Below are 16,778 nucleotides of genomic sequence, written 5' to 3' on the forward strand. Positions count from 1 at the left end.
TCATAATGGCAACGGTAGGTTAGAAGAGTGCTGTTCAATATAAATATAATGTGAGCTACAAATGTAATTTTAGGTTTTCTAATAGCCACATTCAAAAATGAAAAAAAGGTGAAATTAATTTTAATATATCAAAAAACATGTAGTCAGTGTAAACAGTTATTAGATATTTGACATTTTTTAAAGTAAGTCTTCAAAATCCAGTATGTATTTTATATTTACAGCAAATCTCAATATGCTAAATATTCATTGGAAATATTTTATTTCCATTTAGATTTCATAAAATTTATAGTTGAAAGAGTCATATACCCAAGGTGTTCCAAACATACTTAAAGTTTTCCAATAACTGAATTGGTTATGAGTTTTTAAATTTAAATTCATTGAAATAAAATAATAATTGAGTTCCTTGGTCACACTAGCCATATTTCAAGTGCTCAATAGCCAGGCCTGGTTAGAGGATGCCATGTTGGACAGCACAAGGTTTAAGCTCTGACTGGCAGTTAAAGATGTCTGATTAATAAAAATGGGAAAATGAATTGTTACTTTAAAAAGCATACCTTATTTTTACTTTAAAACATAGAGTCTACTGGGAAAATTGACAAAAGGGATTCTTAGGGGTAAAAAAGACTTCAGAGTCATTTGGCATTCCCAAACTGAAAACTAGGAAGATGCGCATAATTTTTAGCTAGGCACACTTAAGAAAAGTTCTGCTACCAATGTTCTCCCTTCTTTTTCTTCTTTCTTTTACCTTTAGGTATACTAGAAAGCAACTTACCTTCCCCATTTCAAACTCCATGCATGCCATAACAATGATCTGGAGGGACAAAATTATAGATAGAAACTTAAACATTGATATAGTTAGAAAGAACAGTTAATACATGGGTCCCAGGATCAGAAAGTGTTAATTATTCTTTTTCTGTTTCGTTTGTTTTTTAACCAGAAAGGAAATCCTCATAAATTATAAAATGTTGCTCCTAGTCTTCTTTTTGTCCTCACTTCCCTTTTCTGTATTCAAATGAATAAATTCTTGTTAACAAATGAGCCTGTCAAGATGAGAACTTTCATTTCCTTCAACAAGAGTGACATTGTGATTTTGACTAAAGGTGCCTGAAGACCGAAATTCGAGTGGCTGACCAAAAAAAGTACTGATTTTAATACATAGGAAACATCAGTCACATAGCCTGATACCCTACCCTATCCACCCCTAAAAACTAGAGAATATAGTAACAAAAGTAACTCTGTACTTACCAGAACACTGTACTCCCAAATCATCCTCCAGAAGTCCAGGAGAGTTGTAGACAAGGGCCCCTGGGTGGCAATATAAGCCTTGGGTCCATAAACTCCCTAAAGAGGAACAGAAATTAAATGGGTGACTACAAATAATATCCTCTTCTTCTTGTCTAGTATTCTCCCCCTTTCCCTTTTTTAGATACCTAGAGAAATATGGAATACGGAGTGTACCTTAATGAAGCTGGCATTGATGTAGCTGGAATTCTGATCAGATGTTATCAAGGACAGCTCTACTCGGCTATGATCATCTATAATACAAAAGGAAGACATAGTATAATTAAGAGGGCTTAGTCAGCGGGACTAACACTGTGAATAATGGATGCTCGTAAGTGTTTGATCAGAATGAGTGAGTGAATGAATGAATGTTCTTTTGTAGTCATAAATAGTACAAACTAATTTGTCAAAGCCATGTTCCAGGATTAGGAACAGCAAGTAATGGATAAAAAAAGACAGGAACGATTGGATTTGGGAGAACGTACAAGTTCACAGGAAGAAATGAAACTTACATGGCAAGATATCCTTATATCTGTTTTTCTTGATATTCTCAGGCCTCTCAGCCACAGTTGTGGGATAGGTTTTTTCTGCCTTGTACTTGGTAGATTGTTTTTTCAGCTTCTGTAATAAAATTCCAATAATTAAATCTTCCCAGAGAAAAGAGGTAAAAAGCTATCTCTAGAGAGCTTTCCTTCTCCACTGCCCAAACATTCCACTTCACCCCTTTTAAGCATCCTCTAGGGCTAATTCCATTCAGGACAGAACCGCAGAACACAAGGACAGCAGAGTTCAGTGACATTTGGAGAAGTGAAAAGATCACACTTACTGCAGCTGAGCCACAAACAGTTAAAACTTGAGGTGAAACTGGTGAATATTTAAAAAACCAGTATCTTCTGAAAACAAATTATATGTTCCAACCTCTAAGAGGCTCAGATATAAAAGTTTACTGTCTTTACAGCTATTACAGGGCTATTTTAAGTAGAAATGGAACTTAAGCTGAATAGAATATATCTAACAAAATTTCAAAGATTTCAGTCTCAAAAGCAGTCATTTTTTTTTATATGACCCAAACTTTAAGCCTACCCCCTCAACAAAATAATAATCTTTAAATAGTATCATATTCTGTTGGTAGAATGTGATCTGGGCCAGGCAGGGGCTAGCATAATATGGTTGAACAAGATTCCTCAAGATAGTGATAACTCCTTAAAATTACTCCCATTTTTCAATATTATACTATAGACCAAAATTTCAGGTCAGAGGAAATCATAATTCCTCTTTAGCTCTTGCTTAGGAATCAACCTTGTCCCAAATTTTAACTCCTTTATCATTCAAAGAAGCCACATTTAATAGATCTGACCTTTGTGAACCCTTACTCAATTTGAGAAAGTTAAGGGAAAAAATCTGTGATAGTGAATAAATATTTGTTGAATTGAACTACAAAAAATAATTTTCATTATTTGCCCACTATTTAATGGTGAATTATCACATGAAAAGCATTAATTACTTCCGCTGGGTCAGATCCTTCAGCATCTACTCAGTCTTAATTCTCTTTAACTTCTTTCTTGAAATTTCCTCCTCCCTGGGCCCTTATTAGTCTACATTATCTTGGTTCTCCTCTTTCTTTGACTTCTCTTTCCCACTTCTCACTCTTTCTTACTGGCTCTCGGTTTGTTTCTATCTTCTAATTGTGAATTATGCAGAGTTCCAAATTTAACTCCTCAACTCTCTGCTCTTCTCTTACTATATACATTTGCTTAAGGATATCATATCCTCTTATAGAAGGCATACCAGTGTTTTTTAAAAAATTTATTTAACTGATTCAAATTGAATTATAATCCTGGGCCGCCCCCGTGGCTTAGCCGTAAGTGCACGCACTCCACTACTGGCGGCCTGGGTTCGGATTCTGGGCTCCCACCGACGCACCGCTTCTCCAGCCATGCTGAGGCCGCGTCCCACATGCAGCAACTAGAAGGATGTGCAACTATGACATACAACTATCTACTGGGGCTTTGGGGGGAAAAAAAAAAAGAAGGAGGATTGGCAATAGATGTTAGCTCAGAGCCAGTCTTCCTCAGCAAAAAGAGGAGGATTAGCATGGATGTTAGCTCAGGGCTGATCTTCCTCACAAAAAAAAAAAAAAGAAAGAATTATAATTCCAACCCCTATTGGATAACTCTCAAATTTCTATATTGAGATTTGATTACTAAGTTCCAGTCCTGAATTCCCAACCATGTCCTAGACATTTCCACTTGATTATCTTATTAGAGCCTCAAATTCAGCACGTTTAAAACTAAATTCATCATTGTCCCCACTATTAATGCCAGTGACACTATCTTTATCCCAGGCAATCATATACTAGAAACTGAGAGTCACTTTTGGTTTCCCCCTTCCTACGTTAAATTCAGTCATCAAGTTCAACTGATTCTTCCTTTGCAATATCTTTTGTGTGTGTGTGTGTGTGTGAGGAAGATCAGCCCTGAGCTAACATCCGATGCCAATCCTCCTCTTTTTCGCTGAGGAAGATTGGCCCTGGGCTAACATCTGTGCCCATCTTCCTCTGTTTTATATGGGACACTGCCATAGCATGGCTTGACAAGAGGTGCATTGGTGCGCACCTGGGATCTGAACCTGCAAACCCTGGGCCACCGAAGCGGAGCGCAAGCACTTAACCTCTGCACCACTGGGCTGGCCCCCCCATGCAATATCTTGCATCAACCTTTCTTCCTACGCCCACTACAGATACCTTAATTCAGGCCCTTTCCCTTAAAGTTTGAACTGTTATAGTTGCTTCTTAACTCATCTTCAGCCTTTTCTGTCTTTCCCCATTTAAATCCATTAGGCATAATTACACCAAATTAATCTTACTAAAATGTTGCTTTCCTTATCTCTCTCATGCTCAAAACAACTTCAGTGAATCCCCCTTGCTACTAGGAAAAAGTCCAGACTTCTTAGCCAGGTACTTAAGATTCTCCCCACTTGGACCCCAAGCTAATTTTTCCATATTTCCCACAGCCCTACAATTATGAGGTTTCTAAAGATTGACTTCTAGGTTCTTTCAAGTTTGTACAAATTGATGTCATTGACAGTTGTGTATAATATCACTTCTTTAAAATTATGGCTTTCCTTTTCTTTCTTATAAATGTATACCTGGTACTGCTTTTGCATTTCTTAGCCATGATTATGGTCTATTTTGTTCCACAGGGTAAACTAATAAAGAGAAATAAGGAAATAGACAAAGAACTTTTCCCAAGTGACTGGCAACAAGAAAAAATTAAAAAGAAGGGAATTGTTAATTATTGTTTCTTAGTTGCTTATATTTCATATAGTGTTTTTACATAATTAATTAGGATGTATGTCTATCTGTAGGAGTTTACTTAAGGACACTTATAACGAAGTTGTTAAAAAAATGGGTGAGGAAGGGAGAGCCAAAAATAAATGTATGGCACAGAGAGACAGAGAGAGAAAAGACACAGTAGAGAATAGAAATTTGTTCCAATAAATCATCCAAATCCATCATTAGATTTCAGGATAACTTGATAACTGAGTCTGCAAGGAGAGGAAAAAAGTTGGAGTCATAAGATTGTTGTTAGCTGAGAGTTCATAACAAAGAATTATCGAATATCTAGAATCTAATTAAATGAACACTGATAAATAAATGGCAAGCAATAGGATATACTGGAGTATATGAAGAAGCCATTTGGTGTAAAACTAATTCAGTCTGACCTTGTTTGTCCAGAAGAGATTGATGTGGCCATTGAGCGTGCATTGTATATCTGCTTTAAGCATTTACTATGTCCCAAAGACAAGAACAAATGCCCTTAAGATAAAGATGTAACTTCCCCCACATTCACATTTCCTTAAGGATAAGCATTTCTCCCTAGTCTAGGAATTGATAACTGCGCTCACCCTGTGATCACCCAGCTCAAGATAACAGACCTGCTACCTGCTGTGTCCATCAATTGCTGTTCCAACAAGGCAATCTTGTGACTATTGTAAAAGGGACATTGCAATCATATGTAATACATGCTCTTTGACAGTATATAACTATTCTGTACACCCTCACTTTTTTGGAGTACTCCATTCCTTTGTGAAAGGACTCTCCTGGGCTATATGGTCCTCAAATCTGGCTCATAATAAACTCATCCCAATTTTGATTTATAGATTGGTTATGGGTTATTTGTGTTGACAATACTTTACAAATAATAAATAGATTATTAAATTATTATAACAACTCAATATAGGAATATAAGCTTTTTCCAACTAAGGATGACAAATGGAACAGACAGCCACTGCCTGCTTACTTGCTAGATATAATAAGACATAATGCCAACATTTATTGTTCTAATGACCATTTTTTCTGTTTCTAGAATTAGATCAGACACAGTTGATTTATTAAAAAGCAGGTATACGGTTGGTTCTTAAATCCTAGTTTCTTACCATGGTTTGAATTCTTGGATCTTCAGAATTCCATAGGAAGAGAGGTGCTAAACTGATAACTATACAGCATATTTTTACACCAAGTTGGATGCAAGTGGGCTAGTTTGGGAATTTAACTAAGGACATGGCATAGACACGTGAGAGACTATAAAATAATTCCACTCAAATTATACCAGTTTTTCAGCTCTCTCTGCTCTTATGCACCTTCGGAATGATCATTTTCAGGTTGCCGTTGATTCCAGGGCTGCTGAAAAGATGTCAAGTCCCAGAGCAGTTCCTTCTAGAAATCTCCAGAACTGAGCCTAGTGCATACTCCTTGTTACACTGTTTTTATTTGTTTGTTTTGCTTTGCTTGCTTGTGGAATGTTTTCCAGGGAGAATGCTATAGGCAAAGCCCTTTTTGTAAGATATGCCTCAATTAATTTGGTAAAATGTTACAGATAAAGGTTGTGTATGTGTGTAAACCTAGGGTTGTTTAGCTGTCTTGACTGCCACCTTCAACAATGGGACAGGATGGCTTCTGTTTTCCTATTTGCTCCTCTTCTTGGAGTCATGTGGCTGGATGACAAAGAGAGACACTATTTTAGCTAAACACCACATAGGAAATACCTGTAGAATTGTTAATTTGGAAAGTGTGAAAGATTTTTTTTTCCGATATCTTACCTTGAGGTCAGATCACTGTGAAGACCTCACCAGAAAAGGAGAAACTCTGAGAGTAGGAAGCAAAAGGGTATAAAAGAGAAAGCAGGGCCAAGGGGATAGGTTGGGGTTAGGGGAGAAAGGATAGGTCAAAAGGGGAAGGTATTTCTCTGTCAACCACAAGGTAGGGGATGTGAATTCCCTAGAGGTGGTACCCACAGGAGAAATCAGGGGAAGAGTTGCTGAGAGAATAAAGAAAAGGGGCCAGCATCCCTCCTGGGACCTGATAGGTTGGAATGTATGACAAACCAGATTCTGTGTGTGCTGGATAAGTTAATAGTAAGCTTTTTGGTTTGTGGACTACACTACTACTCCTTTCCTTTCAATACAGGAAAACAGAACTGAGGTCCTAACCATAAAACTCTGGAAGTCAGGACTGAGTCTTTTGCATGTTCTTCACATTGACTAGTAAATTAATTACTAGAAACTGAATTAAGATCACTCCCAAAAGAAAATAGAAAGAAAAAAGAGCACAAAAATAAAAAAAAAAAAAAAAAAAGAAAGCACAAAACCACAATATCTTTGCCTTGGAGGACTACATTATTATATAGAAGACATAGCATAAGTTACATTTTGGCGTGGAAGAAAATCAAACTTGGCCCTCTCGTGCTAGGTGGGAGAGGGAAATCAAAGTTGGGATGTCTCCAGAGCTTCTCAAGGTAGTTCCTCAATGCCTTACAACTGTTAAGTCAGTATTATCTATTCCAAGCCTCCAACAGAATAGAGAAAGCATGAATGCTAAGGAATGAAATTAAAAGCTTCAGCCTCTAAATCCAGTAAATTAGAGTGCTACTAGCAGGAATGGGGGACAAGACTGAACTGGCCCTGAGTGTGTCCACAATCATCTCCAACTAGACAGGCAAACTTACGGGGATTGCGTTGCAGTGCAATAGTCAGCTAAGTGAGCAGGTGGATAAGCAATAGCTAAACTGGGGTGAATAAACCAAGAGGTTCAACTTTAGATACATAAAATATGAGGATATGGCAAGAAATGCATTAAAAATGTCCTGTGAATAACTGAAAATGTGGGAGTAAATGGTCCCCCGTGAGAGTGGAGACAGAGTTGGGAGAAATTAGCTTTACAGGTGATGTGATATATTTATTCTCTTGGTAGCAGCACAAAATTGCACCTAAATGTACACAAAAGTCAAGAAATGCTGATAAGTACGTTCAGGTGATAGGCCGATTCACATAAATGAATCATTTCAATTCAACAGACGTTTGTGCACTTGCTATGCAGGAGGTACTGTGTTCATGACTGTCTGGTTAGCATTATTACTATAAATAAATATAGAACTAGGATGTATCTAGATCTTCTCTACAGAACTAAAATATATCCAGGTCTTCTCTGGTCTGTTTATGATAAGTTTTCAGAAATTGCTACAGTGCATTATAAACCAACATTAGCACCTGGTCTTCAGAACTGGGTATCTTCTTTCTAGGCCCATTGAATCCTTCATATTTAATAAATGTCTTTCTATTTAATAAATACAATATTTACCTTTTCTACAAAAACACCTCACCCCCAAGAAACAAAATTCATGGTTTTGGTTTTTTTTTATTTTTATTATTTAAATGGAATCCAATCCAACAACACTAAAGGAAAATTTTAAGTGTAGATTCTTTAAATAAAAAAGTAATGCATATTTCTTGGAGAAATTTTAGAATACAGAAGCAAAAAATAAATGATAAAAATCACCTATAATTCCACTACCCAGAGTTAATCATTCTTAACATTTTGTAATATTACATTCCAGTCTTTTATGTGTGTTAACAAAGATGGGATCACATTGTATATAAGGTTTTGTAACTTGTTTGTTTTACTTATCAATTTGTGTTCTACATTATTTTTAATAATGGCAGAGTATTTCACTGTATGGCTTGTAACATAAGTTACTTAACCTGTTCCTTTATATTACTGGGCATTTAAGTTGCTTCCAATCTTCTTAAACAATAATTCTAGACAATATTACAATAGATAGCCAAAATGTATATAAATATTTTTCATTATTTCCTTCAGATGGATCTTAGGAGTGGTCAAAGAATTTGCCCATTTTAAAGGCTTTTGATCCATTTTACCAAATATGTATCAGAAACAGTATACAAATTTTGCCTCCAGAAAGATTATAACAGCAATGTATGAGACTGCAGTTTTATAAACTCTGACTAACATGAGAATTATAATGTTTTAAGTGCAGGTCCATTTGATAGGTAAAATGTTATTAGTGGTATTTTTGTTATTTGTTCTCCTATTTGCAGTTTCTTCGCTTCAAAACATTTCCAGAAGGAAAAAGATACACCATAGTCAAACTAACCTATCTACATGAAGCTAAGTTTGTAGTTTTGTGTTCCCATCCAGTCTTTTTACAAACACATCTAGACATCCAGTGAGCTCATATACACATATTTAGCACAATACTTGACATTTGCTAAGCTCTCACTTTTAATATACAACTCATATTTTACACATGCTTTCTAAATGAAGATACTTCAACTTCCTCCAATATAGAAAAGAAAAAGTATATCTAAAGAGTTTTAAACATAAAAATGTGCAGCAAATTGACCAGCATATAATATATAATCAAGCCTTAACCCACATTTAGTACAATGGCTGAAATGTACATGTCATAAAACCACAATCAATTGCAGTAATTGGTCAAAGTGAATACCTATTCCTTTATAAATTGTAATCTATCTGATAAAGAATGCACTAATGGAAGAGGATGATCCTCATTAAGCTTAGAAGAAGAAAAGTATGACAGCAAGTACTTGTCACTGTGTCCCTAGTGCTGTCCAGAAAAGAGTAGCGACCACCATCCTGAGGGTTCAAACAAGGAGATGGAGACTTCATACCATCACAGGTGAGGCCACTAAAATCACCATGCTCATCGACTTTCTGATTATAGTTGGCTTCTCATATAAGTTTTCTCCAAACTAGATAATGTGCTGGCCAGTCAATGCAAACTTCTACTCTATTTGACAGTGATTTTTCTCCCTGAAAAATTAATAAATTGGCATTCTTATTTCTGGTGAATTTCTTATGTATTTGCCCGGTCCCGATCAACTCTGGGCATATTGACAAAATTGAATTTTTAGACTAGCAAAGCTAAGGCCAAGACACTGGACTGTGGTGATCCAAATAGTTAATACCACCCTAAGTGACTACTTGACCTCTCAATGGTCAACTCTCTGATCACAGCAGTAATTGCGTATGTTGAACCTTAACGGAATTCCTAAAAATTATAAGAAAAAGTTAAGACCCAGCTACATGCAACAAAATGGGTGGATTTTATAAACATAATGTCGAGTAAAAGAAGTAAGAAGTTAAAAAATCCAAACATACAATATGATTTCATTTACATAGAGTTCAAAAACAGATAAAATTAATCTCAATTGTTTAGTGATATGCATAGGCCTTGAAGCTACACAGAAAAACAAAGAAAAAATAATCTCAAGATAGTGTTTACCTCTAATCTGGTGGGAGTTGGGGGGAGTTGTGGTCTGGAAGGACACCCAAGGGATTTCTGGGGTGTGGGCAATGTTCTGTTTCTTGATCTGAGTGGTGCTTATATGGGTACCTGCTTTATTACTAATTGTTAAATTGTATATGTATGTTTAAAGCACTTTTCTGTGTATATGTTATAGTCTACAATTTTTTTAAATTTAAAAAGTTAAGACCAATAGATAAATTGGATGCAATAGAGTGGGGAGCAGGGGAGAGAACTAAGAGCACATGCTCAAAAGTTGGATAGCTTTATTTCAAATCCAAGATCCACCACTTATGAACTGCATCACCTTAGGTAAGTTGTTTAACCTCTCTGTCCGTCAGTGTCTATTACATGCCAAACACTGTGCTAGTCACTGAGGATACTAAGATAAGTAGAACTAAAGATGAGCCTTATCTTTGTGGAGATTCAATCTAATGGGAAAGCAGACATTAATCAAATAATCACACAAATAAATGTAAAATTGGAGCTGTGATAAGTGCTATTAATACCTTAATAAAGCTGGGGGGAAAAAAGAAACTTAAAAATACAACAGATGGTGCTAATGAGAACTTATAATAGGAGATTTGATCTATTCAGGGAGGTCAAGGAAAACTTCTCTGAGGAAATGACCACCAAATTGAGATCTGAAGAATTATGAAGTGTTAACTAGGTAAGGAGGAATATGAAGGAATATTCAAGTAAAGGTAACAGCATGTGTGCAAAGAAAGGCCCTGTGGTGGAGGAAGCGTGACAAGGACAAAAAACTGAACGTGCTGAAAGAATCTGGAGCAGCACTTGAGGGCTGGTCCATGCAGGGCTTTGTTAGCCATTGTAAAGTGTTCTTTGGGAAGTAAATGAAAAAAAGCATTTTAGCACAGAGTCTGGAATACAGTTCCATGGGTTAGCCATTGTCGAAAGTAGATGAAGAGAAAATTTATACGAGAAAATGCAGATCAAAAATAATCATGGAAAATTTTCAGGCTCAGAAATCAAATAAATAAAATTAACATGGCAAAGTACTATTTTACACTAATTAAATTAGGAAAAAAATAAAACATCTTATGATTCAGTATAAGTATAGGAGTTAAGAGGCTTTGGAATCAAACAGACCAGAGTTTCAAATCTTGGCTTTGCCATTTCATGGGTAAAATGAAGATAATACTTTCTTCTCAGGGTTGATGTAGTGATTAAGATCGTATATGGTAAACCACTTAGATTGCCTAGCGTATGGTAAGCAGTCAAAAAAAGTTATCTCTTATTATCTTTGATAAGCGGTAGAGAAGATGATAAATTAAGATGTTGTAAATTAGAAAAACTCTTTTGGAAATACATTTGGCAATACTTAACAAATTAGATGCTAATACTCTTTGACCCAGTAATAACACTTTTGGGGAACTAGCCTCAGGAAATAATCCAAAAGAAGGGGAAAACCTCATGGACAAATATATTTATTACAGTGTTATCAATAATCATGAATAATTAGAAATAACCTAAATGTTCAACAATAGAGAAATAATTAAATTATTTGGGTGCCTACTATGTGTCAGGCATTTTATATATTTATTCTATTGTTTCACAGCAGTTCTGCAAAGTGAATACTATTTGTTCCCATTTTTTAGTGACTTTAATCAAGGTCACACAGCCAATAATTGGAAGAACCTAAATTCCAACTCAGATTTATACAACTCCAAAGTTGTTACAAGTACAGATGGTAAAGCAAGACTACCTGAACTCAAAACTCAGTTCCACCAGTTACTAGCCATGTGACCCTGAGCAAGTCAATTAACCTCTCTGTGTCTTAATTTCCTCATCTATAAAATGGAAAGTACCTTCCTCAATGGATTAAATAAGTTGATATATAGAAGTGTTTAGAACAGCTTCTATAAGAGATATAGAAGTATTAGCTACTATTATGATTATTCTTTCATTATATCATGCTGCATCAAAAGCCATAAATACAGATTTTAATCAACATGATAAATAATTTTGGTATAATGTTAAGTGAAAATATGAGAATACAAAACCTGTATCTATGCTATAATTACAATAATATAAAAGGCATTATGTAAATGGACAAAAAGTAGAATTTCCACACCAAAAAAATTGTATATGTTCGGATGTTGGTACTATGGTGAATTAATTTTCTTTTAACTTGCAGTAACGTTGTTTTATAAGAATAACAACAACAGGGCTTTTTTTTAAGTACCTTTAAGAAATTTTTAATAGTGTGGTTGCATACTGTTCTTTCTGCTATATAGAAGCTATACTAACTGGGGACTTAGCCTCAGGCTAGGTCCTATGAGGGACTCAGTGTTATTGGCTGAAACAAGACAGTATTGCATAAAGATTAATTTCACAGGCTCTGAAATGACAGATCTGGGTAAATTTCATGTCTATGGCTGAAAAGTTGGGTGAGCTTAGGCTAATTACTTCACCTCTCAGAGCCCCAGTTTGCTCATCTGTAAATCAGAGATCATAACTACCTCATAGGGTTTTGTTTTTGTTTTTGTTTTTGTTTTGTGAGGAAGATTAGCCCTGAGCTAACATCTGTTGCCAATCTTCTTTTTGCTGAGGAAGATTGGCCCTGGGCTAACATCTGTGCCCATCTTCCTCTACTTTATATGTGGAACGCCTGCCACAGCATGGCCTGATAAGCGGTGCGTAAGTTTGCGCCGGGGATCCGGGACTGCGAACCCCAGGCCGCTGAAGCAGAGCATGCAAACTTAACCACTACGGGCCGGCTCATAGGGTTTTTTTTTAAATGAGTAGTATATAAGATAATGAATGTGATACTTCCTTGACACCCCACCAAGATTATCACAATTATAATTATTTAATAGAGTAATTAGTTGTTTCATGTCTGCCTCTCTAAAACATCCTCTAATGTCTTAGAAGATAAGCTCCACCAAAGCACGGAGCATTGCATTGCATTGCCAGCATCTAGCACAATGCTTTGCACAGAGTAAGCACTCAATAAATATTTGAATGAATACATGAAAACCTTTTGGAGTTGTCAGTAGCAGTTTCAGCTAAAGAAATGTTATTGAATTTAGTCTTGGCACAGGGAAAAGACCTAAGCAGCATGGTATTGGCTTTAGCTGTCATAGCAGGGCTATGTGCTCTGCACAGATACCCTGCCAAGGAGGAAGTGGGAACTTAAATCTAAGCCATGTGAAAAACTGAAAGCTATCCCTCTAAGAACAGAAACCAGACAAGGATGCCCACTCTCACCACTCCTATTTAACATAGTACTAGAAGTCCTAGCCAGAGCAATCAGGCAAGATAAAGAAATAGAAGGGATCCAAATTGAAAAGGAAGAAGTGAAACTCTCGCTATTTGCAGATGACATGATTTTATATATAGAAAACCCTAAAGAATCCACCAGAAAACTTTTAGAAGTAATAAACGAATATGGAAAAGTTGCAGGATACAAAATCAACATACAAAAATCAGTTGCATTTCTATACACTAACAACGAAGTAGCAGAAAGAGAAATTAAGAATACCATCCCATTTACAATTGCAACAAAAAGAATAAAATACCTAGGAATAAACTTAACCAAAGAGGTGAAAGAGCTATACGAGGAAAACTATAAAACATTGCTGAAAGAAATTGAAGAAGACACAAAGAAATGGAAAGATATTCCGTGCTCTTGGATTGGAAGAATTAACATAGTTAAGATGTCCATACTTCCTAAAGCAATCTATAGATTCAATGCAATCCCTATCAAAGTTCCAACAACATTTTTCACAGAAATAGAACAAAGAATCCTAAAATTTATATGGAACAACAAAAGACCCCGAATAGCTAAAGGAATCCTGAGAAAAAAGAACAAAGCTGGAGGTATCACACTCCCTGATTTCAAAATATACTACAAAGCTATAGTAACCAAAACAGCATGGTACTGGCACAAAAACAGACACACAGATCAATGGAATAGAATCAAAAGCCCAGAAATAAACCCACACATCTATGGACAGCTAATCTTTGACAAAGGAGCAAAGAACATACAATGGAGAAAAGAAAGTCTCTTCAACAAATGGTGTTGGGAAAACTGGATAGCCACATGCAAAAAAATGAAAGCAGACCCTTACCTTACACCATACACAAAAATTAACTCCAAATGGATTAAAGAGTTGAATGTAAGACCAGAAACTATGAAACTTTTAGAAGAAAACATAGGCAGTACGCTCTTTGACATCAGTCTTAGCAACATATTTTCAAGCACCATGTCTGACCGGGCAAGAGAAACAATAGAAAAAATAAACAAATGGGACTACATCAAACTAAAAAGCTTCTGCACAGCAAAGGAAACCATCAACAAAACGAAAAGATAACCTAACAATTGGGAGAAGATATTTGCAAACCTTACATCTGATAAGGGCTTAATCTCCAAAATATATAAAGAACTCATGCATCTCAACAACAAAAAAACTAACAACACAATTAAAAAATGGGCAAAAGAGCTGAACAGACATTTATCCAAAGAAGATATACAGATGGCCAACAGACACATGAAAAGATGTTCAAAATCACTAACTATCAGGGAAATGCAAATCAAAACTACAATGAGATATCACCTCACGCCCGTCAGAATGGCTATAATTAACAAGACAGGAAACAACATGTGTTGGAGAGGATGTGGAGAGAAGGGAACTCTCATACACCGCTGGTGGGAGTGCAAACTGGTGCAGCCACTATGGAAAACGGTATGGAGATTCCTCAAAAAATCAAGAATAGAACTACCATATGATCCAGCTATTCCACTGTTGGGTATTTATCCCAAGAACTTGAAAACACCAATGCGTAAAGATACATGCACCCCTGTGTTCATTGCAGCGTTATTCACAATAGCCAAGACTTGGAAGCAACCTAAGTGCCCATCAAGGGACGAATGGATAAAGAAGCTGTGGTATATATACACAATGGAATACTACTCAGCCATAAGAAACGATGAAATCCAGGCATTTGTGACAACATGGATGGACATTTCGGGTATTATGCAAAGTGAAATAAGTCAGAGGGAGAAGGTCAAATACCGTATGATTTCCTTCATTAAGTAGTAGATAATAACAACAATAAACAAACACGTAGAGACAGAGATTGGATTGGTGGTTACCAGAGGGGAAGGGGGTAGGGAGAAGGGTGAAAGGGATAATTCGGTACATGTGTGTGGTGATGGGTTGTAATTAGTATTTGAGTGGCGAACATGATGTAATCTATGCAGAAATAGAAGTATAATGATGTACACCTGAAATTTATACAATGTTATAAACCAATGTTACTGCAATAAACAAAAAATTAAAAAAAAAAAAATCTAAGCCATGGACCCAGTGCGGGGCAGGGTGCACAGAGTATCTACCTGGAAGTAGAGACAACTTTCGATAATTTTCACAAAGGCACCCCCATTTAGGCTAGCAGTGGCTCAGTGTCAAACCTCAGAAACATCAAATCCTGGGAGAATATATTAAAAGGCTTAAAGTGGGATGTGGGTCATTCCATGACTAGATGGAAAGCCCTCCAATTTAATGGTAGTATTTACCTTGTCCAAGCCACAACCTACGCCCCTTCACCACTCCCCAGTACCCCCAAAGCCACTCTCTCTCGTATCTCAGCTGAACCTTTAGGTGGGGCTGAGAGCAAAACTCTGTTTTTCCGCTGGAGGACATGAGTCAGTGAACAGTGAAGTTCCACTTAATCACCACTCAAAAACAAGGTCCTTAAAATCAGGAGCTAGAAAAGCAAGGAAATGATTAATATAAAAGTCAGGATAGTGATTATTCCTTGGGCAGGGCAGGACAGGGTGGAGGTGGGAGTGTGGGTGAGGGACCTAAGGGGGAAGGAATACATAGAGGTCTTCTGGGGTCTGACAGGTTGTTCAATTCCTTGACCTGGGTGGTGGTTGCTTTATATACTTAACATGTTTTATGTACTTTTCTAAATGTGTATTACAGTTCACAATTTTAAATAGCTGAAAAAAATACAAACTAGAAAAGGTTTTTAAGCAGGGAAAAAAGTGACCAGATTTGTATTGTTAAAAGATCACTTGGGTGTTGAACAGAAAATTTATTGAAGGTGGGGCAAGGCCAGAGGCAGAGAAAACAGAATGTTATGTGGCTGCCATAATTTGGTGAGAGATTATAATGACTGAGCTAAGAAAAGGTAAAGTATTAGGGATGTTGTCTACATAATTTTTAAAAACACAACCAAATAAAACAGAGGCTGGCATTACCCCCTCAGGTCACTTTTTACTTCTATGTGTTGGGTGAATTTGGCTCAGAAATTATAGTCCAGGGGCAGGCACATGTCTGAACAGACACATAGGCCAGGACTTCCCCCTTACCTCCCTCCATGATAAATCTACTCAGAGGGACTCAGACTGCCTGGCCAGTGGCAATGAGAGCACATTTTTCATGACACCACGATACTATCCAACTTGAGCTGGCATAGGGGCTTCTATCATAACATGTAATCACTCAATCATAATATCTAGTCACTCGAGACTTTACAGAATGTTTTCACATCTACTATCTGGTACCAGAATGTTAGCTTCATGAGGGCAAAGGTTTTTGTTTTGTTCACTGCTGTATCCTCAGTGCCTAGAACTGAACTTTGTACATAGTAGGTGCTCAATAGATATTACTGAATGGATGACCACATTTAATTATTATTAATATTGATATTTAATCATCACAACAATCCTGTGAGGATAGATAGGACATGAATTATTATCCCCATTTTAGAAGTTAGAAAACAGATGTGGGGAGATTAAGGAACATGTCAAATGGTTGATAATTTGGTTGATGACAGAATCATGATTTAATTTCAGGTTTTATACTTCAATTCCCTTATTTTTCCCACTTCACAGATGAA

The 16,778-nt window shown here is 36.5% G+C and overlaps 1 protein-coding gene across 1 annotated transcript in view; it reads right to left on the bottom strand.

Annotated features, from left to right (window-relative positions):
- The window catches only part of PTPN22 (protein tyrosine phosphatase non-receptor type 22), a 46,087-nt gene that overhangs the window by 28,283 nt on the left and 1,026 nt on the right, over nucleotides 1–16,778 (bottom strand). Inside the window, exons 2-5 of the mRNA XM_058538834.1 lie at nucleotides 1,794–1,902; nucleotides 1,459–1,535; nucleotides 1,246–1,341; nucleotides 773–811 (exon numbers count right to left, since the gene is read on the bottom strand). Of these exons, the coding sequence (XP_058394817.1) occupies nucleotides 773–811; nucleotides 1,246–1,341; nucleotides 1,459–1,535; nucleotides 1,794–1,902 (321 nt within the window). The remainder of the gene's footprint in view (nucleotides 1–772; nucleotides 812–1,245; nucleotides 1,342–1,458; nucleotides 1,536–1,793; nucleotides 1,903–16,778) is intronic.

Source organism: Diceros bicornis, chromosome 4 (genome assembly GCF_020826845.1).
Source record: "Diceros bicornis minor isolate mBicDic1 chromosome 4, mDicBic1.mat.cur, whole genome shotgun sequence".
Lineage (NCBI taxonomy): Eukaryota > Metazoa > Chordata > Mammalia > Perissodactyla > Rhinocerotidae > Diceros > Diceros bicornis.